At 45.7% G+C, this 26,450-nt stretch overlaps 2 protein-coding genes and 1 long non-coding RNA gene across 6 annotated transcripts in view; 2 read left to right on the forward strand and 1 right to left on the reverse strand.

Annotated features, from left to right (window-relative positions):
* The window catches only part of NFE2 (nuclear factor, erythroid 2), a 31,256-nt gene extending 15,795 nt beyond the window's left edge, over nucleotides 1-15,461 (forward strand). Inside the window, exons 1-4 of one of the 2 annotated variants that reach the window (XM_053373440.1) lie at nucleotides 824-984; nucleotides 2,494-2,576; nucleotides 4,262-4,474; nucleotides 12,166-15,461. In XM_053373440.1, coding sequence (XP_053229415.1) covers nucleotides 2,526-2,576; nucleotides 4,262-4,474; nucleotides 12,166-13,167 — 1,266 coding nt within the window. In that variant the 5' untranslated portion in view covers nucleotides 824-984; nucleotides 2,494-2,525 and the 3' untranslated portion in view covers nucleotides 13,168-15,461. Of the gene's footprint in view, nucleotides 1-823; nucleotides 985-2,493; nucleotides 2,577-4,261; nucleotides 4,475-12,165 lie in introns of those variants that run through there. The other variant, XM_053373431.1, reaches the window with a different exon arrangement.
* LOC128406303 (uncharacterized) overlaps nucleotides 1-26,450 on the forward strand; it is an 84,214-nt gene that overhangs the window by 848 nt on the left and 56,916 nt on the right. The gene's annotated exons all lie outside the window — the stretch shown is intronic.
* On the reverse strand, nucleotides 19,719-26,254 carry HNRNPA1 (heterogeneous nuclear ribonucleoprotein A1). 3 transcript variants are annotated; one of them, XM_053373478.1, is made up of 12 exons: nucleotides 26,126-26,254; nucleotides 25,995-26,033; nucleotides 24,542-24,658; nucleotides 24,211-24,357; nucleotides 23,042-23,252; nucleotides 22,865-22,957; nucleotides 22,689-22,781; nucleotides 21,971-22,057; nucleotides 21,578-21,688; nucleotides 20,463-20,591; nucleotides 20,276-20,338; nucleotides 19,719-20,042 (listed from the first exon to the last, which is right to left on the reverse strand). In XM_053373478.1, the coding sequence occupies exons 1-11, from the start codon at nucleotides 26,138-26,140 to the stop codon at nucleotides 20,283-20,285; spliced, it is 1,098 nt and encodes a 365-aa protein (XP_053229453.1). In that variant the 5' UTR covers nucleotides 26,141-26,254; the 3' UTR covers nucleotides 19,719-20,042; nucleotides 20,276-20,282. The 3 variants fall into 3 exon arrangements, with proteins under 3 accessions (XP_053229453.1, XP_053229472.1, XP_053229462.1); XM_053373497.1 differs by lacking the exon at nucleotides 21,971-22,057; XM_053373487.1 differs by lacking the exon at nucleotides 25,995-26,033 and having other exon boundaries at nucleotides 26,126-26,252.

The raw sequence follows: 26,450 nt of genomic DNA on the forward strand, positions 1-26,450 counted from the left end.
GCTGGCACCCAGTCAGAAGGGCTGCTGCAGGTGCAATCCAGACACAGCCAATCTGCTTCTCCAGATTGCCTTTGCGGGGTCATAAATCAACTTAGACAGCATCGTGGGCACGTGCGCAATGAGCAGGCGGGTACTTTGTCATCTTGGAAGCCGCTGCAGGAGCAGAGCAGTGTGGGCTGTGGAATCTTAACACTTTATGGGGTGGTATCTTTGGGGCTGCTTTCTACTTTCGCAGGGACATAGAAAAGCGGCCTCAGGACTAACCCAGGCAGTCTGTTTCTCAGTTGTTCATCCTTATTTGCTTGCACAAAGCTTATGTGGATTATTATATGCGGCCTTCGCTGAGCATTTATCCTGATTTGTTTGCATGGTGATCATACAACATGGGTAGGCAAACCAAGGTCTGGGGGCCAGATCCGGCCCAATCTCCTTCTAAATCCGGCCTGCGGACAGTCCAGGAATCAGCGTGTTTTTACATGAGTAGAATGTGTCCTTTTATTTAAAATGCATCTCTGGGTTATTTGTGGGGCCTGCCTGGTGTTTTTACATGAGCAGAATGTGTGCTTTTATTTAAAATGCATCTCTGGGTTATTTGAGGGACATAGGAATTCTTTCATTCCCCCCCCCCAAAAAAAATATATTCCGGCCACCTACAAGGTCCGAGGGACAGTGGACCGGCCCCCTGCTGAAAAAGCTTGCTGGCCCCTGTCTCAGTCAGTTTTATTGCACATAGCCAAAGGCTGCTGCAATGTACACAGAATTATTTGACAATTAAAAGAAAATATACTGAATTGATTAAAAAAAAAAAGACTTAAAACTGACCCCTGTCACAATGAGCATTTATCCTGCATTCACCCAGATTTGCTTGTGGTGCATTTACCTGTCTTTCTATTAATCATTTGTTTCCTGCGTTTCCACACTTCCTTTGTGCAAAAATCCAGTTTTGATGCCTCTGAACACCAGGTGCTGTGGACCAATAAGAGGGTGTGTGTGGGTGGGTGGATGGCTTTCGTTCTCCTGCCCTTCTTGTGGACTTTTCTAAGTTGTATCAGGCTGGCCGCTGCTCCAATTTTTTACCTGCCCTTCAACATCAGGTCCTTCGACGGGTTTCAACAATTTAAACCACAATATCAAAAGCAGCTAAAATTAAATTCAAGTCACAAGAATAGGTGCTAGTTTTGAATTATGGTGCTGGAGAAGACTCTTGAGAGTCCCATGGACTGCAAGAAGATCAAATGCATCCATTCTGAAGGAAATCAGCCCTGAGTGCTCACTGGAAGGACAGATCGTGAAGCTGAGGCTCCAGTACTTTGGCCACCTCATGAGAAGAGAAGACTCCCTGGAGAAGACACTGATGCTGGGAAAGATGGAGGGCACAAGGAGAAGGGGGCGACAGAGGATGAGATGGTTGGATAGTGTTTTCGAGGTTACCAGCATGAGTTTGACCAAACTGCGGGAGGTAGTGGAGGACAGAGGTGCCTGGCGTGCTCTGGTCCTTGGGGTCACGAAGAGTCGGACACGACTAAACGACTAAACAACAACAACAACAACACAAGAATAGGCAAGTTGAGGGACCAGCCCAAGCAAGGGACTGAACCCAGGTCTTCACCAACCAAAGTCCAGCACTCTTAAAGAGGATGGCAGGGCCCGACAGAATTTGGGTCTGTTCCAGCAGTGTTCTTAGGTGCACAATGATGTATTTGGTTGTCGTTGCATAATAGGCTTGTCAGCTGCCTTGAGTACCATAATGTAGAAAGGCAATACAGTGGTACCTCAGGTTAAGTACTTAATTTGTTCCGGAGGTCCCTTCTTAACCTGAAACTGTTCTTAACCTGAAGCACCACTTTAGCTAATGGGGCCTCACGCTGCTGCCGTGCTGCCGGAGCACGATTTCTGTTCTCATCCTGAAGCAAAGTTCTTAACCCAAGGTACTATTTCTGGGTTAGTGGAGTCTGTAACCTGAAGCGTATGTAACCCGAGGTACCACTGTATACAAATTAAAAAACTAACATGAAAAATCCAGTCTCCTAGGCAAGAAAGAAAGAAAGAAATGAAAAAGCAGTGGGAAGACAAATCTTGCCCTGCCCTATCCCACCAAATTGCCAGAAACATTCTCTCTTTAACCTGCTCTTTAACCTCCCTGCAGGGGAGAAACTAGGCTTTATTTCACCTGAGGCAAAGACTCAGTTTGGCAAAAGCAAAAACAGAAAAGCCACACACACACACACACACAGAGAGAGAGAGAGAGAGAGAGAGAGAGAGAGAGAGAGAGAGAGAGAGGAGAGAGACTCAATGGCACCCCTCTGGAGGCTACACCCAGGGCAAAAAATGCCCCCATAGCTATGGCTCTGCCTCCCTGTATTGATCTCTTCTCTGCCCGCTCTCTTCTTGGCCTGCTGCCTTACCAGTCCAGAGAGCCCCCAAACCCAAGCCCTTCTCTCCAGGGCAAGCGCTCTGTGGCTTATAAGAAGGCTGTTTATCTTTCCCTTGCAGAAACAGAGTTGGGCACCCTCGTGGCTTCATGAATGTCTAATCCAGGCAGCTGCACGCTGCAGATTCACAGAGCCAGCTCTGAGGTAAGAACGTGTGGGGAGCAGGGGAGAGTTTTATCAAGGACCAGATGGGCAGTCCCACCCATGCCAAGCTGAGACTAAGACATGGAGCACAGGGTGTGTGTGTGTGTGTGTGTGTGGAAGGTTTATAGGAAATAGACCCCAAAACACAGGTTCCTGTCTACCACTAACCTTGCTGGCTGCTACCCCAAGTCCCCGGAAAATGTTGGTGCTTCCAAAAACTCTAGAGCCATGTTCACATCTAATTCAGTCCATTTTCATCTGCCATTTTCATTGCCCAGGCTCATTACATGTTTCCCATATACAGTGGTACCTCGGGTTAAGTCCTTAATTCGTTCCGGAGGTCCGTTCTTAACCTGAAACTGTTCTTAACCTGAAGCACCACTTTAGCTAATGGGGCCTCCCGCTGCTGCCGTGCGATTTCTGTTCTCATCCTGAAGCAAAGTTCTTAACCCGAGGTAATATTTCTGGGTTAGTGGAGTCTGTAACCTGAAGTGTATGTAACCTGAAGCGTATGTAACCTGAGGTACAACTGTAGTGGCATTTTTCTTCTGGGTGGGAGGTGTGGGTTGAGGTTTTATTTCAGGTCCCCCCCCCCATCTCTGAAACAAAAGCGGATTATTATTTTTGCCTGCTGTAGTTATGTACAGTGGTACCTCAGGTTACATACGCTTCAGGGTCCAGACTCCGCTAACCCAGAAATAGTACCTCGGGTTAAGAACTTTGCTTCAGGATGAGAACAGAAATTGTGCTCCGGCAGCAGGAGGCCCCATTAGCTAAAGTGGTGCTTCAGATTAAGAACAGTTTCAGGTTAAGAACGGACCTCCGGAACGAATAAAGTACTTAACCTGAGGTACCACTGTACACTGAAATAGATTTGATGCACAAATGAGTGGTTCTCCAATGTTCACCTTTCAGATACTATTGGCACATCAATGTACCTGCCAAGGAACATCCGTAAATAGTTGCAAAGGATTCTGGGAAGTGTGCTAAGGCATGCACTTGGTTGACATTGCCCTGATGTGCAGTTAGGTCATTTTAGCTGTGGACTTCAGGGTCTCTTACCCCTGCTCCCCTTTTCGGAAGGCCTTGCTTCATTTAGGCTGCTTCCAAACAGCTGTATGTTGTAGGATGACGTGACGCTGTTGGAGCCCATTGGAAAAGCATTGGCCTCACATGAGGAAGGTCCAAGGTCAGTCTGTAGATAGGGCTGGGAGAGACCCTGGTCTGAAACCCTGGAGAGCTGCTGACAGTCTGTGTAGACAGTATGGATGAAATATACTCGGAGTCGAGAGCGGATTTCATGCTCTTTATTCAGCTCATAGTGGTGAGGAGGAATGGAAGTTCCCCCACAATATCTGCTTTATATACATTATTTACACAATGGGCTGCACGTGATTGGCTAATTCCGGGATTCTCCTGTAGGCCAATCAGGTTGTGGATTCACTTCCACTTGGGGCTGGATTGGGTGGCTCCTGCAGACCAATCATACTGCTGCATTGTTCTAGGACCAATCAGACTGCTGCATTCTGAATCCTATTGTTCTAGGACCAATCAGACTGCTGCATTTTGGATCCTATTCAACTCAGTACATAACAGTGGAGCTAGATAGACCAATGTCTTCTTCCTATGAAAGATTCACAATGGTTGAGTTCCACCTGACCCCGTTTTCTCTTTTTGCATTGCAGAACTTTGCTGCCACGGCTAATTTTGGGGGGACCAGGCTGGAGCAGAGGCTGGGCAGGGCCCGGCCTGACAAAATGCCCCCTTTTCCACCCCAGCAAGGATGGGCTCGGGGAACCTTCCTCCCCTTGTACAATCCCCTGGCAGGGGGGGAACTTGGCCCCCAAGGAGAAATGGAGCTCACCTGGCAAGAAATCCTCTCCATCTCAGAACTGCAGGTAATTTGAAATTTGAAATACGTTATTGTCACTTGTACAACCTGTATACAGTGAGATTACACGAGCACCCCCCACTCAGCTCTCTTAGTCTTAATTCCCCTCATTTACTGACACACACACACACCATACCTGAAAGTCAGTTGCCCTGTTGTTATCTTTTCATTCAGCAGCCTAACAGCCCATGGATAGAAGCTGTACTTTGCCCTGTTGGTGCGACTAATCATGCTTCTATGTATTCTGCCTGAGGGTAGGAGATCAAGAAAGTGCTGGCCAGGGTGTGAATCATGCCTGGGAATTTCCCTCACTCTCCTGAGGCAACGTTCTTCCGCTATTTCATCCAGCGGATTCACGGGACAGCCCATAATATCTTGTGCTGTATTCACCACCCTCTGTAGACACTGCCTATCAGATGATGTCAAACCAGCGTACCACACCATGATGCAGTATGAAAGGACACTTTCTATTGTTGACCGGTAGAAGGAGATCATCAAATGTTGATTGACATCGTTCTTCCGCAATACTCTGAGGAGATGGGTCTCTGTTGGGCTTTCTTAACCACCTGGGTTGTATTTATTTTCCAAGTAAGGTCTTCACTGAGATAAACTCCTGGGAATTTAAAGGAAGAGACTCTCTCCACATGGCCCTCCCTGATGTACAGTGGGGCTAGTTCTCCTCTCTTCCTCCGAAAGCCCAACACCATCTCCTTTGTCTTGCTGATATTAAGGTGCAAGTTGTTCCCTAGGCACCATGTAGATATTTTTTGGACCTCCCCTCTATACGCTGATTCATCTCCACCTGTTATTAAACCCATTGTGGTGGTGTCATCTGCAAACTTAATAATTGCAGTAGACGGGTCAGATGATACACAATGTATCAGGTAATGTGTATCAGGTAAGCAGGCAGGTTGCAGTTCAGATCCGCGACAACTTTATGGAGATTATATCATGGCAATGCGCTCTACGTGGGGCTACCTTTGAAAGTGACCCGGAAACTGCAATTAATCCATAATGCGGCAGCTAGACTGGTGACTGGGAGTGGCTGCTGGGACCACATAACACCGGTCCTGAGAGATCTGCACTGGCTCCCAGTACGTTTCTGAGCACAATTCAAAGTGCTGGTGCTGACCTTTAAAGCCCTAAATGGCCTCGGTCCTGTATACCTGAAGGAGCGTCTCCACCCCCATCGTTCAGCCTGGACACTGAGATCCAGCGCCGAGGGCCTTCTGGTGGTTCCCTAATTGCGAGAAGTGAAGTTACAGGGAACCAGACACAGGGCCTTCTCGGTAGTGGCGCCTGCCCTGTGGAACGCCCTCCCTTCAGATGTGAAGGAAATAAGCAGCTATCCTATCTTTAAAAGACATCTGAAGGCAGCCCTGTTTAGGGAAGTTTTTAATATTTAATGCTGTACTGTTTTTAACATTTGGGAGCCGCCCAGAGTGGCTGGGGAAACTCAGCCAGATGGGTATAAATAATAAATTATTATTATTATTATTATTATTATTATTATTATTATTATTATTATCTGGCCAAGGCAGCAGGTAAGAGAAGGTTTTTGCTGCAATTAGCAATTGGTGGAGATTGGAAGCGAACAAGAGGGGAGATGAAGAAAGGGCATGTGATTACTGCACGAAGAACTCTCTGTCCCACTGCTATTCCCAGAAAGTCATTGTCTTTCCAACTGAAGAACAAATGCTGGATCTCAGCCTTCACCATGTAATGTTTTGACTGCAACTCCTATCAGTCCCAATGCTGATAGGGATTGTAGTCAAAACATCCAGAGTCCACCAGCCCATCTGAAAGCTCCCTATGCAGCCACACTGCTTTCTCCTTCAATTTCTTGTCGTAATTGTTTGCAACTGTACCTTCAATATATCACCTTTTAAGAAACTCCCATCCATCTTAATCTCTCTGAGTATTTCTGACTACGGGATCTCACCCAGTAGTTCCTTAAGATTTTAAAAATCTGTTTTCTTAAAATCCAGAGTTTGTGCATCTGACCACATCCAGCTTTCCCCTCCCTTTGCATAATGGATCCCAGTAGGTCACTTCCACCCAAGCTTCTCACTACGTTGGTGTGGATCAGGTCCAAGATAGTTGATCCTCTTGTTGCTTTTTCCACCTTCTGGGAAATGAAATTTTCAGCAAGGCAATTGTGAAATTTGTTGGACCTTACATTTTTTTTTGGCAGAGTTCGAGTCCTGACGGATATCAGCTGAGGTCTCCCATGACTACTATATCTCTGAATGTTTGGTAATCTGCTATAGTAAGACGTCATCCCAAGTTTTGTCTGGCTTTGGAGGTTTATAGCAGACTCCCACACTGAAGATACTGTTGTTTGCCTCTCTCATAATTTTTACCCAAATAAGAGAGTAAGGCAAATGTTCAAACAGAATACCGGAAAACAAAAAGAACCCGGTCACTCCAAATTTTGACGAATTCTAACCTATTTACTACCACCACAGTGTTCTCAGTCTACTTATGAGTAAGCAGTGAGGATGGTCAGTTTCCCAGTGAGTGGTCAAGGTCTGTACCCCTGATGATGGGATGGGAGAATGCTGCATTGGGCAGCCTTTTTTTAAAAGGACTTTCTTTCCCCCCCAATTTTCTATTGATTTTTACAGTTTACATTTATATTCAAATCATAATCATACATACAAAGGATTCCCTTGGACTTCCCTCTGCCCCTCCATGAGTTCCGTCAACATTCCTTTTTTCAACTAGTAGCAGCTTAGGTAAAGGTAAAGGGACCCCTGATCATTAGGTCCAGTTACAGACGACTCTGGGGTTGCGGTGCTCATCTCACTTTATTGGCCAAGGGAGCCAGCGTACAGCTTCCGGGTCATGTGGCCAGCACGACTAAGCCACTTCTGGCAAGCCAGAGCAGCGCACGGAAACGCCATTTACCTTCCCGCTGGAGCGGTACCTATTTATCTACTTGCACTGGCATGCTTTCGAACTGCTAGGTTGGCAGGAGCAGGGACCGAGCAATAGGAGCTCACCCCGTCGTGGGGATTCAAACCGCCAACCTTCTGATCGGCAAGCCCTAGGCTCTGTGGTTTAACCCACAGCACCTTAGAGACCAATTAAGTTTGTTCTTGGCATGAGCTTTCGTGTGCATGCACACTTCTTCAGATACTAAAAGCTCATATCAAGCTTTCACACGAAAGCTCATACCCAGAACAAACTTAGTTGGTGTCTAAGGTGCTACTAGACAATTTTTTAATTTTTTTATATATTTCTACTGTGTCAGACCAACACGGCTACCACCTGAATCTTTTTTCAACTGCATCTTATAAAATTCTCCTTTTTCTTAAAAATCCCTGTTTTCCCATAGTTCTTGTTTCATTACAAATGTTGTTACAATCCTGCCAAAGTTTTTAGTTGTTTACAGTGTTCTCCAAGATAAATTATAAATTTTTCCCGTTCCTTAGTAAAATTTCTGTCTTCTTGATTTCTGATTTTCCTGGTCATTTTCACCATTTCGACGTAATCCATCATCTTTATCAGCCATTCTTCTCTGGTTGTGACTTTGTCTTCTTTCCATCTCTGGGCCAGAAGTAGTTTTTAAAGGACTCTCTGAGCCTGAATTGGATTTGGTGACACCTGGCTCCTTCTGACCAATGAGAGCCAATGTCACATTTCTCAGCTGAACAGGGGAAACCTTTCAGAAGACTTGGAAAGGTGACAGACATTCACTGGCACAGAGGGAGATGGGCCATCTCCAATGTAAATCAAACCTTGAGTCCCGTCCCCCCTCCCAACACCTTTCACTGCTAGACACCTTAAATGTTGTCCTGTGAATTGGAATAACTGGCAAGCAAGCGAGCAAGGATTTCTTGACAGATACAACCCACATCAATTGCTATTACTTATGCTAAAGTATATGCACCAGAGTAAAAAAAAGGTAAAGGACCCCTGACAGTTAAGTCCAGTCTCAACGACTCTGAGGTTGTGGCGCTCATCTCGCTTTACTGGCCAAGGGAGCCGGCGTTTGTCCGCAGACGGTTTTTCCGGGTCATGTGGCCAGCATGACTAAGCCGCTTCTGGCGAAACCAGAGCAGTGCACCGAAATGCCGTTTACCTTCCCGCCGGAGTGGTACCTATTTATTTACTTGCACTTTGATGTGCTTTCGAACTGCTATGTTGGCAGGAGCTGGGACCGAACAACGGGAGCTCACCCCGTTGCGGGGATTCGAACCGGCGAATTCCGAGTGGCAAGCCCAAGGCTCAGTGGTTTAGACCACAGCGCCACCCGCGTCCCCTATGCACCATGCTAAGACATGCTAAAACTTCCTGGTGTAGTCAGGAATTATAATGTAAATAATAATAATAATTATAAAAATAATAATAATAAGAGCCAGTTCCTCCAAGGTGCAAGACAGGGCAACCAGATTTCCTAGATCCTACAGCAATCAATCATAGTCTGATGCAGTTCTTCAAGGTTGCAACAGGCAAAGTGGGGTGACGTTCAGGATTTTCCTCTGCACTCTTGATGCTGTGCTGCTCATTTATCTTATGTCAGAGACAACAAAGGATATATGTGCACAACTTACCTGCAATAAGGGGATGATCATATTGGTTTACCTTAACAGGGCGGTTGTGTTGCTTGACAGTAGTGAAAGTACTGTGAACATCTTGCAGGCCCCCCACCAGTGTTCAAATTCTGTGACATAACAGAGAGGGCAGATATGGGATTGGCTGCTGATGTCACAATAGCCCTTAACTACGCATTGAGAGATGCTTTTCCTTTACTGCAGTTTTGAATCTGGGAACACTTTTCAACTTCAATGGATTTTGTATGGGGACTGGTTTGTAAATCTGGGGACTGTCCCTGGGAAACGGGGATGTCTGGTAACCTTATCTACGAGGTTGTGGCATTTGGGCAGGGGCAGCCCTCCCCCTCCAGGGGAAAGGCCACAGGGCTCCTTCCTATCCCTCTTGGCTTCCTGTTTGTCTTTCTCCTGCTCAGGCTAGCAAAGTGCTTTAGAATCATAGAATCATAGAGTTGGAAGAGACCACAAGGGCCATCGAGTCCAACCCCCTGCCAAGCAGGAAACACCATCAGAGCACTCCTGACATATGGCTGTCAAGCCTCTGCTTAAAGAACTCCAAAGAAGGAGACTCCACCACACTCCTTGGCAGCAAATTCCACTGTCGAACAGCTCTTACTGTCAGGAAGTTCTTCCTAATGTTTAGGTGGAATCTTCTTTCTTGTAGTTTGGATCCATTGCTCCGTGTCCGCTTCTCTGGAGCAGCACAAAACAACCTTTCTCCCTCCTCTATGTGACATCCTTTTATATATTTGAAGGAGATGGAAGCACTGTCATCTGCAGCATTAGTATTAGAGATTATAAAACTAGCAAGTGAAACCACCAATGAATATCTGCAGTGTATCCTTGCCCCATGGGACGCGGGTGGCGCTGTGGGTTAAACCACAGAGCCTAGGACTTGCTGATCAGAAAGTTGGTGGTTCGAATCCCCGCGACGGGGTGAGCTCCCGTTGCTCGGTCCCTGCTCCTGCCAACCTAGCAGTTTGAAAGCACGTCCAAGTGCAAGTAGATAAATAGGTACCACTCCGGCGGGAAGGTAAACGGCGTTTCCGTGCGCGGCTCTGGTTTGCCAGAAGGGCTTAGTCATGCTGGCCACATGGCCCGGAAGCTGTACGCCGGCTCCCACGGCCAATAAAGCGAGATGAGCGCCGCAACCCCAGTTGGACACGACTGGACCTAATGGTCAGGGGTCCCTTTACCTTTACCTTTACCCCCTAAAAGAACTCCAGCCATTCCCTTCAAGGAGGGCATTCCACTCTACTCTCCCTCCTCCTTTTCCATTACTCATCCCTGCTGCTGGGGGGAGCTGCCTTCCTTTTATCATTATTTGTACTTTTGCAAAACCTCAGAAGAATGCAAGATTGAAACCCTCCCATGTCTTGCATGAGCGTGGCAGCCCAGCTCCTAACACTGCTTCCGGAGAGAAAATCAACAACAGGGTGTCCAACTTTTTCATTCCTTTTTTTTTTTTTTGTATTGCTAAGGAAACATTTTGCTGAAGCAAAGATAGCAGCCCTCTCTGCATTTGCCTGGGAGCAGGTCTCCTTGACCTCCGTGGAGTTTCCTTCAGAGCAAACGTGCAAAAGGAGGAGCTGTTAGGGAGAGGAAGGAGGAACATGTGGCACCCTAGACAGCGTTGCAGCGTTGCATGGGGTTTTAGGTCCTTCACGGAGGCGTGGACCAAGTCAGTTGCAAAGTGGCAGGTATCCATTGCGCACAGTTGCCTCCTTCATGATGACTCTCCCAACACTGCCCCATTCAGCACCTGACCCTGGGGAGATGCAAGTTGGGAGGAACGGTGCACAATGCAGGATCTGTCTGATGAGATGAATCGCTCTTTTGTTCTTAGGGGGAATGCTATCAACCCATCCATCTCCGCCAGGTAGGCACCTGCGCAGGGGCTCCTTCGCTCCTCTTCCGCCCCTGCATAGCGTGCTTTGCAGCAGGAGGCCGTGCCAATGAGTAGATGAGGGTTGTGACTGAGGGGTGCTCAGACTGGAACACCACCTATTCAGTCATCAAAGAGCAACGTGCTGGGTAAATAGATGGCTGGGGAGAGCAAATTGTTAGGAGAAAGCTGCTACCTACGGAGGCCTCTGTTGGAAAAGGAACGGGAAGGTGTAGTTGGAATCAAAGGAGTTAAACCGAGAGGGGGAACAGGAGTTCATTTGCATGGAAGTTGGAACTTAAGAGATCAGCAGTCGGGAAACAGCTTAGAACAAGAGCCAGAATTCCTGGGTTCTAAATTCTGCTTTCTGAATCTCTGGATCATAGGTAGGCAAACTAAGGCCCGGGGGCCAGATCCGGCCCAATCACCTTCTAAATCCGGCCTGCGGACGGTCCAGGAATCAGCATGTTTTTACATGAGTAGAATGCGTCCTTTTATTTAAAATGCATCTCTGGGTTATTTGTGGGGCATAGGAATTCATTCACCCCCCCCAAAAAAAATATAGTCTGGCCCCCCACAAGGTCTGAGGGACAGTGGACTGGCCCCCTGCTGAAAATGTTTGCTGACCCCTGCTCTGGATCTTGATTGGTGTGTCCCTCCTCCTAAGCCTCAGCTGTGACTCTACACCCTTGTATGCAGGGAAAACTGTGTCCAGTTCTGGGCACCACAGTTCAAGAAGGACACTGACAAACTGGAACGTGTCCAGAGGAGGGCAACCAAAATGGTCAAAGGCCTGGAAACGATGCCTTATGAGGAACGGCTAAGGGAGCTGGGCATGTTTAGCCTGGAGAAGAGGAGGTTAAGGGGTGATATGATAGCCATGTTCAAATATATAAAAGGATGTCACGTAGAGGAGGGAGAAAGGTTGTTTTCTGCTGCTCCAGAGAAGCGGACACGGAGCAATGGATCCAAACTACAAGAAAGAAGATTCCACCTAAACATTAGGAAGAACTTCCTGACAGTAAGAGCTGTTTGACAGTGGAATTTGCTGCCAAGGAGTGTGGTGGAGTCTCCTTCTTTGGAGGTCTTTAAGCAGAGGCTTGACAACCATATGTCAGGAGTGCTCTGATGGTGTTTCCTGCTTGGCAGGGGGTTGGACTCGATGGCCCTTGTGGTCTCTTCCAACTCTATGATTCTATGAAATCTGTGTGAACTTTTAAGCCTGTGCTCAGCACCTCTCTCTCATCCCTGCAGGGCCTTGAGATGCCAGCTGAAAGCTGCTATGACCCTGCCTTATGCGGCCATGCACAACCAATGGCGCCACCTCCCAGCTATGGGCCGTGCACAGAGATGGGGGACTGTTCGATTTCCTACAGCCATCCTGCTCCACCATACGAGCGCCCCTTCCCAGAAACTCTGCCAGGCCCTTGCACTGTCTACAGCTACACCGGCATGCTGATCTCGTCCTCCCTCGAGCCTCCTGGACCTGCCATTCTGGGCGAATGTAAAGGGGCACCAGGGATGGTGCTGGAGAGGGACTTGGCCAGTTGCTATGGGCCACAAGGCCCTTGCAAGCCCCAGGAGGACTTGGAATCAGACTCTGGCTTGTCCCTTAACTACAGCGATGCAGAGTCCCTAGAGGCAGAGGGGCTGGAGAGGGCAGAGTATGTGCCACTGTACCCCATGGACCATGCACCACCCTACCCAATGTTGCCCCCTGTGCCAGAGTTGCCCTGCGCCAACCCACCCCTGGAACATTCTTTGGAGAAAGGGCGGAGCCCACGTGGGGAGCTGGTGGGCAGTCGGGACGAGCGGCGGGCCCTTGCCATGAACATCCCCTTCCCAGTCGAGAAGATCATCAACCTGCCTGTGGACGACTTCAACGAGCTGGTGACACGCTTCCCGCTGAGCGAGCCTCAGCTGGCTCTGATCAGGGACATCCGCCGGCGCGGCAAGAACAAAGTGGCGGCTCAGAATTGCCGCAAGCGCAAGCTAGAGACCCTGGTTCACTTGGAGCGGGAGCTGGAAGAGCTGAGCTGCGAGCGGCAGCGGCTGCTACGGGACAGAGGAGAGTTTAACAGGACCCTGGCGCTCACCAAGCAAAAGTTGGGAGCTCTCTACCACCAAGTCTTTTGCATGTTGCGTGATGAAGCTGGCAACACTTACTCCCCTGAAGAGTATGTGCTGCAACTCGCTGCAGATGGCGGAGTCTTCCTGGTACCGCGAAATAACCAGCCAGACAAGCCCAGTGACTGAACAGAGCAGATTCTCGCGGGAGCAAGTGCAGGGATTGAATAGACCCACTTGGCCCAAAATAAGCAACCCTGCACTGTTTTCAAGGAGACTCAAGGAGCCTCCAATTCAAGCTTTGAGGCTACCCAAATAGAGGAGCACGGTCTATTACAAGCCACATGGCAAATGAATGCATATACATATTTGTAACTGAACAAATGCCATTGCTTCTGAACTTAAAAGTGCTTACGACTGTTATCTAGGCCGTTCTTTAAACACAACCGATTTACAGAATGGGGAGAGGGAAACAGCTCTGGGAGCTTGAAGAAGGCAACTAGAATCTACCCAAAGAACTATTGACCTAGCCAAACTATTCACTTTTGTTAGCTTGACATTATTTGCTTCATCCACACACCATTTCTAAGGTTAGTCTTTCCCAGAGATTGTTTATTGAAGGCAGTACAGTTGTACCTGGGATCTCAAACAGCTTAGTTGCTGAATGTTTTGGCTCCCAAACAATTGAAAACTGGGAGTGTTCCGGTTTTTGGAAGCCAAATGTCCAGCACAGCTTCCAGTTGGCTGCAGGACTCCCGGAAGGCATTGTTTGGCAACCAGGCTACGACTGTATTCCCAGACCATTATGGCAGGGAGTGGGGAAGCTCAAGCCAGGGACCAACCAAATCTTCCTCCAAGCCTCTTTATATGGCCCTCTGAAAATTATGCATGGCCTTGTGCTTTATACCTCAAGTGCTGCCTCAGTGAAACATGCCCAAGAATTCTTGCTTACCTCAGTGGAAAGGTTGCATTGAGTGTGAAATTTGCCTACTGGCAAGGGGGTTGGACTAGATGACCCTTGGGTCCCTTCCAACTCTTAAGATTCTATTATTCTACTGTGCAAAAGCAAACTTGCATTCACTGTTCCTCCTACTTTTGCCCCTGCCTCCACCCACCCGCTGGCATGCAGCACAAAGACTGAAAAAAGATCTGTATGGTGGTGTTAGATCTGTCTCCTAACAAAAGGTATAGCAACTTGTTTAATTCTGATCAGAATTAATTCTCCACCCACCCTGCCTTCCTGGTCTTCGGAAACTACAAGGTCTCTAGAACAGTGATGGGAAACGTAAGGTCTTCCAGATGATGGACTTCAGCTCACAAGCAAGCCTGATGTTGGGAATTGGGAGTCTAGCCCAGACAGCCTGTTTCTTAAATTTACTCTAGAGGGCCAAATGAATTAGCACTAGTGGAGTTGAATCCAGTGTTTCTCAAAAGGGGTTGGCATACCCTCCAGTGCAGAATATTAAGATTGGGGGTAGGGGAGTGCTTCCAAAATGTAGGAGCCACAAAATTTCAACCTATCTGAAAATCCAACAGAAAATGAGGCTGCTTGCAATCTTTTCAGAATTAGCCATAGTCATGCTCCATTAAGAGCACACAGGACTCTTCAGACCCCTGTTTCCCCCTCATTTTGTGGAACTATGCTTGCTGTTGGCTACAAGCACCACTTCAGGCATTTGAAGTTAAATACAAGGCTCATCCACAGCGCCCTTTTCCCCACAAGTCCCGTATACAAATCCAAGGTTTCCCTTTTGCTCAGCAACTTTCGCGAGGAAAACCCAGTTTACTGTTGAATCAGAACAAACATCAATCCACAGAAAATCCAATTGATATTTGTTCCGATTCAGTGGTGAACAGTGTAAAGACACCAAAACAAACCACACGCCAGAGACCTGTGCGTAGAAATGAGACAAAAGGAAGTGAATGAACCCTTCCACAAAAAAACTGCGAGGAACCAAAACTGGTTCTATGACCCGTGCTCTGCTAGAATAAATTATGCAAGCCTACTTGACTAAGGCTCAGGAAAGAGCAGAGGCTTTTAAGAACCAGGTGCTGTCCGGGGATCTTACTGTTGCTTCCAGATTGTTGAGGTGCAGTACAAAATTGTTTTAGCCAACTACTTTTTACAAACCTGAGTTTTAGCAGGGAGGCTAGCTTGTGGCTCAAGAAGTTCGAAGCCTCTGTAAATGCTACACCAGCTTATTATGGGACAGGCTTGCACTAGCTCTGGTAGATCACCCTTTGCTCTTTACCCATGGAAATCAACAACATAATGTGGTCTCTTAAAATGCATGCTGCTTTCCAGAATTACAGGCCACCTGCATCCCCCAGAATAAGTGTACCAGGGTGTTGGGCAGAACACGCTTGTGCAGGAGAGGACTGTGGCATCAAAATACATCTGGCCTGCAAAGCAGCATGGCCACTCATAATGTGTAAATAAGTTGCACTTAAATCTTTCTACAGAATAAACTTGTTTGGTTAAATCGTGCCTCATGTTGCATTTCCCTTTGCATTGTAGCATCAGTATTTTAAGTCATTTTGGTTTTGTGCATCAAAGGTTTGTGGGGCGGTTGTGTTTTACAAACCCGACGGAACTGGCTGCTAGAGCAAATACAGACACCCAATGTATTTCAGGGAAGCAGGATGATCTCAACAAAGCTGTGTGTGCGCTGTGTAACAAGCAGAGCACCTCAACCGAGTTATCTGTGTCTGTCCCTGCTTGAAAATCGATGCTAAGAAATGCAAAATATTGCTCATTTTATTAAGATGGGGGTTTTGGCCCCAGTCATTTTATTTATGGAAGGGAGAAATTGTAGGTGTTGAGCAGCTGAAATCTGAAGACATAATTGTAGGTCAACTTCAATAAATTCTGCAATGAAAGGTGCACAATGAAGTGGGAGTTCAACCCTGTTTTTATATGAAGGTCAAGAAGGCTGTGTCAGAATATTATGGAATTCACTACTGCCTTAGAAGTTGACAACTCTGAAAATACAACCCAGTTGCTACAAAAAATAAAATAAAAAATTACTTAACAGCTATTCACATGAATAGCTTATGTATACAGCTACCCAGTAGCCATTTAAACTTTCTTGGAAAGCTTTGTGGTACGTGAAGTTGAAGAGTCCTGCAAGAAAAGAACAAAGGATGAAACACAGGGAACATTTGAACACACATTAGTATTACTCTTCATTCCTAGATGCAGCCTAGTATTTGCCTATCAATCTAGAAACAAAACAAAATAATGGAATCCATTGAAAGTTAGCCCAGTTGATTAAGAGCAGGCATGTCCAAAGTCCGTTTTGTGGGCCTAATCCGGCCCATGGCAGTTTATTTTCTGGGGTAAAATCCTAAAAACAAACAAACACCTCAACAACTTTGGTCGGCCCTCATGGCCCTTTACTTCATCAAATCTGGCCCTCTTTGAAAAAAGTTTGGACACCACTGATTCAAGTGTGTGGTGCTCATATTGCCAAGGTTATAGGTTCATTCTGCATAGCAGCTACCTGGCATATTTCTTCATTGCAGGGGGTTGGACTAGATCAGGCATAGGCAAACCCGGCCCTCCAGATGCTTTGGGACTACAATTCCCATCATTCCTGACCACTGGTCCTGTTAGCTAGGGATCATGGGAGCTGCAGTCCCAAAACATATGGAGGGCTGAGTTTGCCTATGCCTGGACTAGATGATCCTTGGGTCCCTTCCAACAATTCTATGATTCTATCCTACAGCTAACTATCAAGTGCTTCTTGTATTTTATTGCACCCAGTCACTTCACCACCTTCTGCCTCACCCACCTTCTTAGGATTGGCTGGTTTTACCTGGTTTTAACAGAAAATGAGATCCAGGGGTATCCTAGTCCATTTGTCTTGGAGCAGGTGTTTTAGCACCGGACAGCTCTTCTCCTATAAAAAGGAAGACGTGTTAAAATACTCAATACGACCTCACCCTATTACATTTAACAGGTATTTTGCATGGGAGTCCCCTCCCCCCAAAGTAGTCTGCATTTACAGCAGTATAGCCATTGCATTGTGGTACTATGCTTTTATAAGTCCACAAGGCTACCCGAGGAGGAGATAAGAGGCAGTGCTTTCATTAAGTACATTTCATCACCCATGTTGTGACTTAAATTTTTTTTATATATAAAAAAAATAGGCAAGTCAATATTATGTTCTACCCATCTAATGCTTATTTTACAGCACTGGGAAAATTTAAGTAGCTCAACTAGTATTTACAAGGTAAACTCAGCCTCTGAGAAAAGTTTAGCAGGATAACAAAACTGTATAGGACATAAATAAAATCTGTTCTTACCTACCAGTACAGTAATATAACCTTTCCTTCCTTCTGCGTCTGACTGCTAGTCCTAAGAGCAAGGATCCTTACTCTCGTCTGCCTCCTTCCGGTGGTCACTGAGCACTTTTCTAGTCAGCAGAAGCCTGCACCTGGCTTATCTGTCCACTCGACTCAACACGCGTCTACTCTCAGCTGTGGTAGCGTCTGAGCTGGAAGCCATTCGGAGCTATGCTTGCTAGCCGTTCCTAGTAGCTCAACCATCTGCAAGCCTCCCGGATTTTGTAAAGCTACTTAGTTTTCGGATCCTGGCGTGCTCTCCTCTGTTGTGGTTATGCTACCATGCCAAAACCGAGCAATACTTCGTGAATCCTGAGGTCTCGTCTCCCTCAACAGAATAAGGATCCGCCTGCTATTGCAAACTCAGCCACGTAAAAACCCATCAGGACTATCAGTTTTGCATTCTAAATTAAGCCATTCACCAGTCAAACAAAATGATATATATACAAACACCATTGCAGCTTTAGAAAAAGGTTTAAGCACACGTTAAAACTGGTCTTATTTCAACAAGAGGCTAGGATGGAAATCCTTCATAAGGTGTGCTCAGGTCTCAGTGAAGATTAACTGGACCAATATACTAGGGTTTCCCAAACTTGGGTCTCCAGCTGTTTGTGGACTACAATGCCTACCATCGTTGGCCACTGGTCCTGCTAGCTAAGGTTGATAGTTGTAATCGAGAAACAGCTGGAGACCAAATATTGGGAAAACCCGCACTATACAAACCCTCCCACCCTCCACTTTTAAGTGCAGTTTTGGCTCCACCTCACAGAACGGAAAGGTAGACCAGAAAGCAGTTTTAAATTATTACAGCCAAGAGGCCAATATTCTACTGTCAACTGCACTGGGGAGCGAGAAATGCCTGGAACTGTTTCTTCAAAAAAGAAAATACAGACTATCCCAAAAATGGGCTGTGGAGTTCAAGTGCATCTAAGCCATTATGTGAGACAGAACTTATCAGCTGTCCCACTCAGATTAGAAGATGTAGGAATAATTACCAAAGTGCTTTTAGCAGACAAGTAGTGTCTTCAATGCCCACAAGACTAAGGCCCCATCTGCACTATACCATTTAAAGCAGTACCATCCCACTTTAAGTCATTATTTTCCCCAAATAATCCTAGGAACTGCCATTTGTTAGGGGTGCAATCCCCTAACCAACTGCAGACCCCGGGATGCTCTGGGGGAAGCCATGGACATTAAAGTGGCATGATGCTGCTTTAAATGTTTAATGCAGATGGGGCCCGATTTAACTTTATTAATCCAAAGAATTTAAAAGCATTAAAGCTGACAGAAAAGAGCTGCTCTTCCTAGACAAGGCCAGGAAACTGGAGGAGCCTTGTTGGGGAGCTGCCTCGTATACCAGTTTCACATGTGCCTTGCTTTTCTTAGGCACCAACATTAACCAATGGCCCTATGGAGTTTTCCTGCATTCTAATCAGGAAAGCTTTGTTTATTAACCCAGCAAGAACGTTCAGACCCATTTCTTTTATATGCTGCAATGTTGCATCCCATCAGCACAAGTATTTCCATTTGCACAACAGAAATCCTCATCTGTTCAAGGGTTTGTGATCAGATTTGGGTAGGAGAAGGGGAGGAGAGTTGTTACACATGGAAATCCTTGTGCTGGTGGTTCACTTCACAGCACTATTTTAAACACAACTGCTTCCAGTAAAAAATTCTAATCAACCATAAAGACAGAGGCTACACAACTGTGGAGTCTTTACCCAGATCTACAGCTTTTAAAAGCTTTTGCCCAACATATACAAACTAATATAATTCTGCTGTCTAGCTATTTAGTAAAGAACTCAACTTGTTTTGTTCCAATCTTCCCCAGTTAACTAGGATGCTCAATGCCTTCTTAATAATTGTAGTATTTCACAGACCAACCCCAAACATTTAGCTAGGAGCAGATGAGAAGTCATATTTTACTAGCCTCTTTGGTTATGGAAACAAATCCCACCATTAGGAACAGGTTGCAAAAACCATTTGGACCTGGCATTTGCTCCAGTATTGGGAGATTTTACAACCCTCAGCAGACTCAATCAACTAGCCCTGGCTTTAAGACTTTTAAAAGGTGTGGAATTTAAAAATGCGCAGGGCTGATACTGGTAGCGTATCTGTGGCAATCCAGAACCAGCTAGATTTCACAAGTATCACAGCATACCCCAGTATAAATATTACTACTATGAGTCCAAAGTGCCATTTCAAGGGTTCAATGGCAAGTGCTTATACTGCCATTGCAATTGTGGGCAGCATTGCTATTTGGTCTTTGATACGGTATTATAGTAGACCTGTCAACAGGCATTGACACCCTTTAAACTAAGCCTGCACAGCAACTATGCAGCTAAAACCAGTACATATTGACTTACAGTGAAACTTAACTTATACACGGCACATTTTAAAAAAGACACATTTATTCAGCGTCATGATCAGTCTATTACAGTTAGCAATCAACAGCATGGGTGTGGAAAAAAATAATCATCTACATAAAACCCTTGTTGGAATGCTTTGCACTTTCCACAGAACACAAAAACTAAAATATCCTGTTACAGATAGTCACAAATACAGTCCTGATGTTTGCAAACAAGCGCTTGTCTAACACATGTCTTCATGAGGCAGTTCTACCCTGCCACAACTGTGTTTGGCTGAGTTCACAACTGTGGTAACCTGTAGCTTCCCTGTCACTTCTCTGGCTCTCCTCTCCTGCTAAGCTTTGTTTCCTGTTGAATAATACGGAATAAAGTTGTTAATCTAAACACATTTGAGACTCAAAGCTACAATCCAATAGCAAGCTTCTTCCCACCGACTGCCAATCCATATATTAGCTTTTAACATCTGTATTTGAGTCCAAGTAAGCTTAAACTACAATAACTTTGCTCAGCTAAATTAAGAGTTACAATTAAATTTCATCAGCACTGCATATTTCTTCAATGGTTAAAAGGAAGATTCTTACCTAGGAATTAAAACCGCCTTCCGCCGCCATAGCTACTGCCACTACCAGAGCCACCGTAGCCACCTGAAATAATCAAAGTTGCATTTTCAGAGAGGTGCATAGACTTATCCCCCCCGCAATCCCTGTGATCAAGGAACAAAACAGAAGTTCATGCGGTTCAACTTTACTACAGTTTTAAGACGCCTACCCCCACTTCCACCATATGGCCCAGAGCTCCTGCCTCCAAAGTTTCCTCCTTTCATGGGCCCAAAGTTTGAAGACTGGTTGTTGTAACTGCCAAAGTCATTGTAGCTTCCACCTCCTCCAAAGCTGCTTCCTGTAGAGAGTAAGAAGCAATGATTTCAACAAGTTACTTGTATCTACCAAACTAAGAACCATTTGCCATCCCTGTCTATTATACACAGCATCACATGAAGATATACATACTGCTTATCTTCTCCAGACACAGTTTTGCAAAATGCGAAATTACATTGTTTACCCTAGGTGGTCTTTTTTATCTAAGCTACTGCATTCAAAAAGTGTCTTGTTAAAAGAAATAAAAATCAAAACATAAAGATCCCCTGCTACCAACACAAAAAGTTCAGTTAACCCAAAGCAGTCTCATGTGTGCATCAAGACCTTTAAAGCTTATTATACTCACTGCAGTCATAAAAGGCAATATTGAACTATACAAGGATTGGCATTCATAGACTTTTTGTATTTAGTCCTTTTGACATGATCATCTTTATGTCTCTTTCCCTTGAAGCATGCCAGTTAGCTCAGTTGGTTAGTCTGATACTGATGATGCCAAGATCACAGGTTTGATCTCCTTGGTGGCCACCTGCATATTCCTGCATTGCAGGGGGTTGATTACATGGCCTTCTGAGTGTCCAATTCTGCTTCTATTATTCTAGTTGCTACTACAGTGGTACCTCGCAAGACGAATGCCTCGTAAGACGAAAAACTCGCAAGACGAAAGAGTTTTTCGTTTTTTGAGTTGCTTCGCAAGACAAATTTCCCTATGGGCTTGCTTCGCAAGACGAAAACATCTTGCAAGTTTGTTTCCTTTTTCTTTTCAATGCATTCCTATGGGAATCCGTGCTTCGCAAGACGAAAAAACTCGCAGAACGAATTAATTTCGTCTTGCGAGGTACCACTGTATTTTAATTAAGTGAATATGTAGAGGATTTGCCATATGGCAACAGGTATTGAAGCAAATGTGAAATTTAATGCCAAGACCACACTGGGAATTTGTCAAAACCAAAGTAATGATCTGCACTGTGCATGCAGCTGATTATTTTACCACCCAAATGTAACACTTACCACCACTGCCGCCACCAAAGCCGCCACCTCCATTGTTATAGCCGTCATAGCTGCCACTGCTGCCATAACCTCTGCTTCCTCCAGAGTATCCAGGTCCACTGCCTCCGTAGCCTTTAAGGAAAGGACATGTTCTTGTTCACAGCATAAAGTTCTCAATTAGCATACGTGGGAAAATATTTTTAAGAACTTGAAGAGGAAGGGAAGCTGGGGAAGGTATCAAAGACTACCTGCCCCCCAACTGCAGGTTTATCCATTGCCAGCTGTCATGGGGGAGGGTGCAGTTAGGCTGCTGGGTTTTGATAATAGTCTTTTGATGTTAAGTGCCTTTCAATTTAATTTGTAAGCCACTTTGGAAAGATCTGCATCCTCAAAGCACAGTTGATGCAAACTTACCATCGTTGCCAAACCCATTGTAGCCATCTCCGCTGCCTCCATAGCCGCCGCCACCACCACCTCCGCCACTGCGACTGCCAAACCCTCCTGAGAAAGAGAACTACTGTTAGTACCGGGATCAGTTCATTAAGATGACTGGTAATTAAATTTTAGCTGATTTATTAAAATACAGCTATTATAAACACATTCAAAGCAGGCTATGAAGAAAACGTTTTCCAACCCTTTCTCTTACTATCTTTCTAGAGAAGTTAAGCAAGCTATTCCTGCAAATCCTCAACCAGAATACAGAGGTCTGGGAATTTGTCTTCTAGATGAGTTCTTACAGCTTAAAAAACAAACAAACAAACAAACAAACAAGCTGGGGCATTCCTCCTTTATTTCTTGTAGCATGGTAGTTAAGCTGATGTTACAACCCACCTCAAATCGGGCTAAAAGCTAGTAGGGATTCCTGACCAACCAGCTGAAGACCAATGTTCTGGCTGGTATACCCCTCCTGCACAAGAACATGAACATATGAACATGCAACTTCCATCTAGTTGAATCAATAACTAGACACTGAAATAAGGTTTCTTCTCCCATTTTAGTACAGTTGGTTTTTATGGGGGGAGGGGTTATTAAACATGAGCCCTGGGCAGATTCTTTGGAATAAGTGTTTGAAGTCGTTGAAGCCCTCGTGCTAAAATTAAATCCTGAAAGTAACCAGTAAAATTGTCCTTACCACGGCCACCAAAGCTGCTGCCACGGTTGAAGTTCTCACCACCGCCAAATCCGCCTCCACGGCCACTCCCAAAGCTGCCAGAGCTACTACGACCTAACAAAAAGAAGAACAACGTTCAGCACTACAAAGAAGCACTAGAAGTCTAGGTTCATTTCAATCAAAGCCACAAAACTCACCTCTTTGGCTGGATGAGGCACTGGCCATTTCCTGCTTTGACAAGGCTTTCCTGACTTCACAGTTATGCCCGTTCACAGTATGGTATTTCTGAACTATATAAAGAAGACAAAGTGTTGTCAGTATTTCCCTTGCAACTCTAAAACTGGAAGTCAAATCAACTCAAATAATACACTTACTGACAATTTTGTCCACAGAGTCATGGTCATCAAAAGTAACAAAGGCAAACCCCCTCTTCTTGCCACTGCCACGGTCAGTCATTATTTCAATAACTTCAATTTTGCCATACTGTTCAAAGTAGTCCCTTAAGTGGTGCTCTTCTGTATCTTCTTTAATTCCCCCAACAAAGATTTTTTTTACTGTTAAGTGGGCTCCAGGCCTTTGAGAGTCCTAGAATAAGACAGGATAAATGCAATGTTAGGTTTGGATTATCAATTGTGAGCCAGTAGCTATCATTTTATTCTCCCAATCACTGTTCTGCAACTCTCTGTACTAGAGAAAGTTATCATACAGACAGCATGTTTAGGTTAAGTTGAAGACTGGTGTATGTTTTACATCAAGGCTATGTGCTGTAGTTCAGAGACAGCCAACAGGTGCTCTTTAGAGGTTGTGGGACTACAATTCCCATGAGTTCCAGCTGGAGAGCACCTCAAGTATGCACCGCTGAATTTGGGGTGGGTGGGGGAGAAGGACACTTCTAAATAAACATGAATTGCTCCACACTAAACAAATCCTGTGTATTCATAACCAGGAATTGACCAGAGCACATACTGGACTACAGCATTACATGAATACCAACCAACAGAATAGTTGCTCTTATGGCCATGTAATATATAGCAATGCACAGGGACCCTGCATACCACCCAAGACTTTCATGATTAACTATAATGGTTGAAAAAAACAGATGCAACAGGTTAAATATTCCATGACCTACTGGCACGGAAAGTATAGTTTTAATTACATCGTACCTAATCCAATAAGCCAAACACTGCACTAAAAAAGGTCATCAGTGAACTGAGAATGGTACTAATATAGTTGCTTTAACTGCAGTTCTGGATAAACAGATGCATGAACACAATGTTTATGGTCTTCAGCTACAAGAAACTAATACAGTGGTACCTCGGGTTAAGAACTTAATTCATTCCGGAGGTCCGTTCTTAACCTGGGTACCACTTTATCTAATGGGGCCTCCCGCGCGATTTCTGTTCTCATCCTGAAGCAAAGTTCTTAACCCGTGGTACTATTTCTGGATTAGTTGAGTCTGTAGCCTGAAGCGTCTATAACCCAAGATACCACTGTACAACACTTTGGCACACTCCTCACTAGTGCAGCCGACAGCAGCTCTCACCTCTCTGGATACAGCTCTTTTTGGTTCAACAACTCTCCCATCAACTTTGTGGGGCCTGGCATTCATGGCAGCATCAACCTCTTCCACTGTTGAATAAGTGACAAATCCAAAGCCCCTGGAGCGCTTAGTGTTTGGGTCTCGCATCACCTAGGATAAAAAAAGCCAAGTCATATTATTTCACTTTGTTCTAAGGATACAATACACATCATAGCATGCCATGGAATGCATGATTCTTACAGGACTCAAAAACATTCGTCTTGGGTAATGCCATCTACAGCAGCAAATAACAAATGTCCTCACCAAAACAGCCAATCCCCCCATGAACACCTACCACACAGTCTGTAAGTGTGCCCCATTGTTCAAAATGATTGCGAAGGCTTTCATCTGTCGTCTCGAAACTTAGGCCGCCAATGAACAGTTTGCGTAGCTGTTCAGGTTCCTTGGGGGACTGAAAAAGAGAAGAGTAGGGAAATATAGAACAAGGAAGGTGGCACTGCAGGACTCTCCCATCGAAGTACAGCTTCATGTAGATAAGCAGGCCTACTAATGCACAATAATCCTTGGATGAGTTAGCACACTTGTTACCCATTTCCCTGCTAGCACCCTAACTGGTATCAACATACAAGTGTATCTGAAGAAGTGTGCATGCACACGAAAGCTCATACCAAGAACTAACTTAGTTGGTCTTTAAGGTGCTACTGGAAGGGAAAAAATTTTTTGTTTTGGTATCAACATGCCAGCAAAGCTTCTCAACAAGAGTAGGGGCACACTCCAATCCTGCATTTGTCACTATTTCATATAATCACTATATCCCAAATAACCAAGGACTGCCTTTTATTCTTGTTCTGATAATTAAAGCTCTGATATTAAAGCAATAGGAAATGCATCAGCTATGTATTTTGCTGCTTAATTTTATAAAACACAAGTATGCTTTCCAAGTCTTGTTGAGAGTATTGCTCCTCCTTCACTTAAATCTGCCATTCTACAAATAAACACACTTCTAACAAAGACTACAAGCTACCTATCAGAATCCATTTATAAGAAAAGGGAAAAAACCTAAAGGGGGCAGGAAAGCAGCAAGTCTATTTTCAGCTATAGGATGGCAACATTGTAGTATTTTAGGTCTCTTGGCAGAGCCCGAAACTTTGTAGCCCTAAAATGGCCAAGATTTTCAAGCTGTTTGCTAAATAGTAGCGCCCCAAGTTCTACATACCTAGTTGGGAGTAGTGTGCTTACGTACGGCAGGCCTCCCTACTAAATGATAAACATGCATTATGTACACGAATCCCAAGAAAATTATCACCCAAGAGACAGGGGCGAAAGCGTGAAAGACATCCACGGTTGCAATGGAAAGTTGGCGAAGGGAGAAACTGGAGACATTTGCGGGGGGGGGCGGCGGAGAGACTGCAGACAAAGCAGGAGAGCACGTGGTGTGCGCACGTCCCCATCCCCCACGCAACTGGAAGAAGGGGAACCGGAGGCCAGTGCGCAGGCGCGCGCCAATCCTCCTGCCCGCAGAGCGCAGGCGCAGCCATTCCAAGCGTCGGGGAAGAGCAGCGGTGACCGCCACGCACTGTGAAACATGGCGCCTGCCCTGGAAAGCCAGCGCGCATGCGTAGCCCGAGGGGAGGTGGGGAAAAAAGAGGCCAGGCGGCAAAGGAAGGAAGGCCGACCGGAGACCATTAGGCCTTGAAGCAGAAGGCGAGGCAAATGGCGGGGAAAGAGAGAAAACGATTCCGGGATGGGGAGAGGGAATATATACATTTTTTTTGTTTTAGACTTACTTCGTGAGGAGACATATCGCACCCGTAATCGGACGATCCCTAAAGGCAAAGGAAACATAATTCCACAAAAACAAGCCACAGGTTGAGGGTCGAAAGAATGGAACTAAACCGCCCGTAATCAGGGCTCTTACCTCAGACTTCGACATGGCGGCGGCGTAATTACAGGCAAGGCCTAGCCCGGCTTTCCCACAAAGCGACGCTGCCTCTCGCTGAAGCCGAGACGAAAAGGGGCCGAGTCACCGAGTGCGCCGCCGCCTCACTAGTAACGCCCACACCGGCCCCATTTCATTGGGCAGGCTTCTCGGCTTCGTCGCCTCTCACTGGACAACGGCCAGATTGCTCTCCTTCCATTGGAAGCCCTCGTAGTGACCCCGCCCTTTTCACTCCGTTATCCGTACCCCTGTTGGCTTTCCGTTGGTTGGGTTTTTTGTCACTCTTCCGACTCCGACGGAATTC

This window comes from Podarcis raffonei, chromosome 2 (assembly GCF_027172205.1).
Source record: "Podarcis raffonei isolate rPodRaf1 chromosome 2, rPodRaf1.pri, whole genome shotgun sequence".
NCBI lineage: Eukaryota > Metazoa > Chordata > Lepidosauria > Squamata > Lacertidae > Podarcis > Podarcis raffonei.

Coding starts and splice junctions, on each gene's coding strand:
- HNRNPA1 (XM_053373478.1), bottom strand. Junction 24,659..25,994: donor GCGATATGTCTCCTCACGAA/GTAAGTCTAAAA, acceptor TCTCTTTTTCAG/TCCCCCAAGGAACCTGAACA. Junction 22,782..22,864: donor TGCCTCATCCAGCCAAAGAG/GTGAGTTTTGTG, acceptor TCTTTTTGTTAG/GTCGTAGTAGCTCTGGCAGC.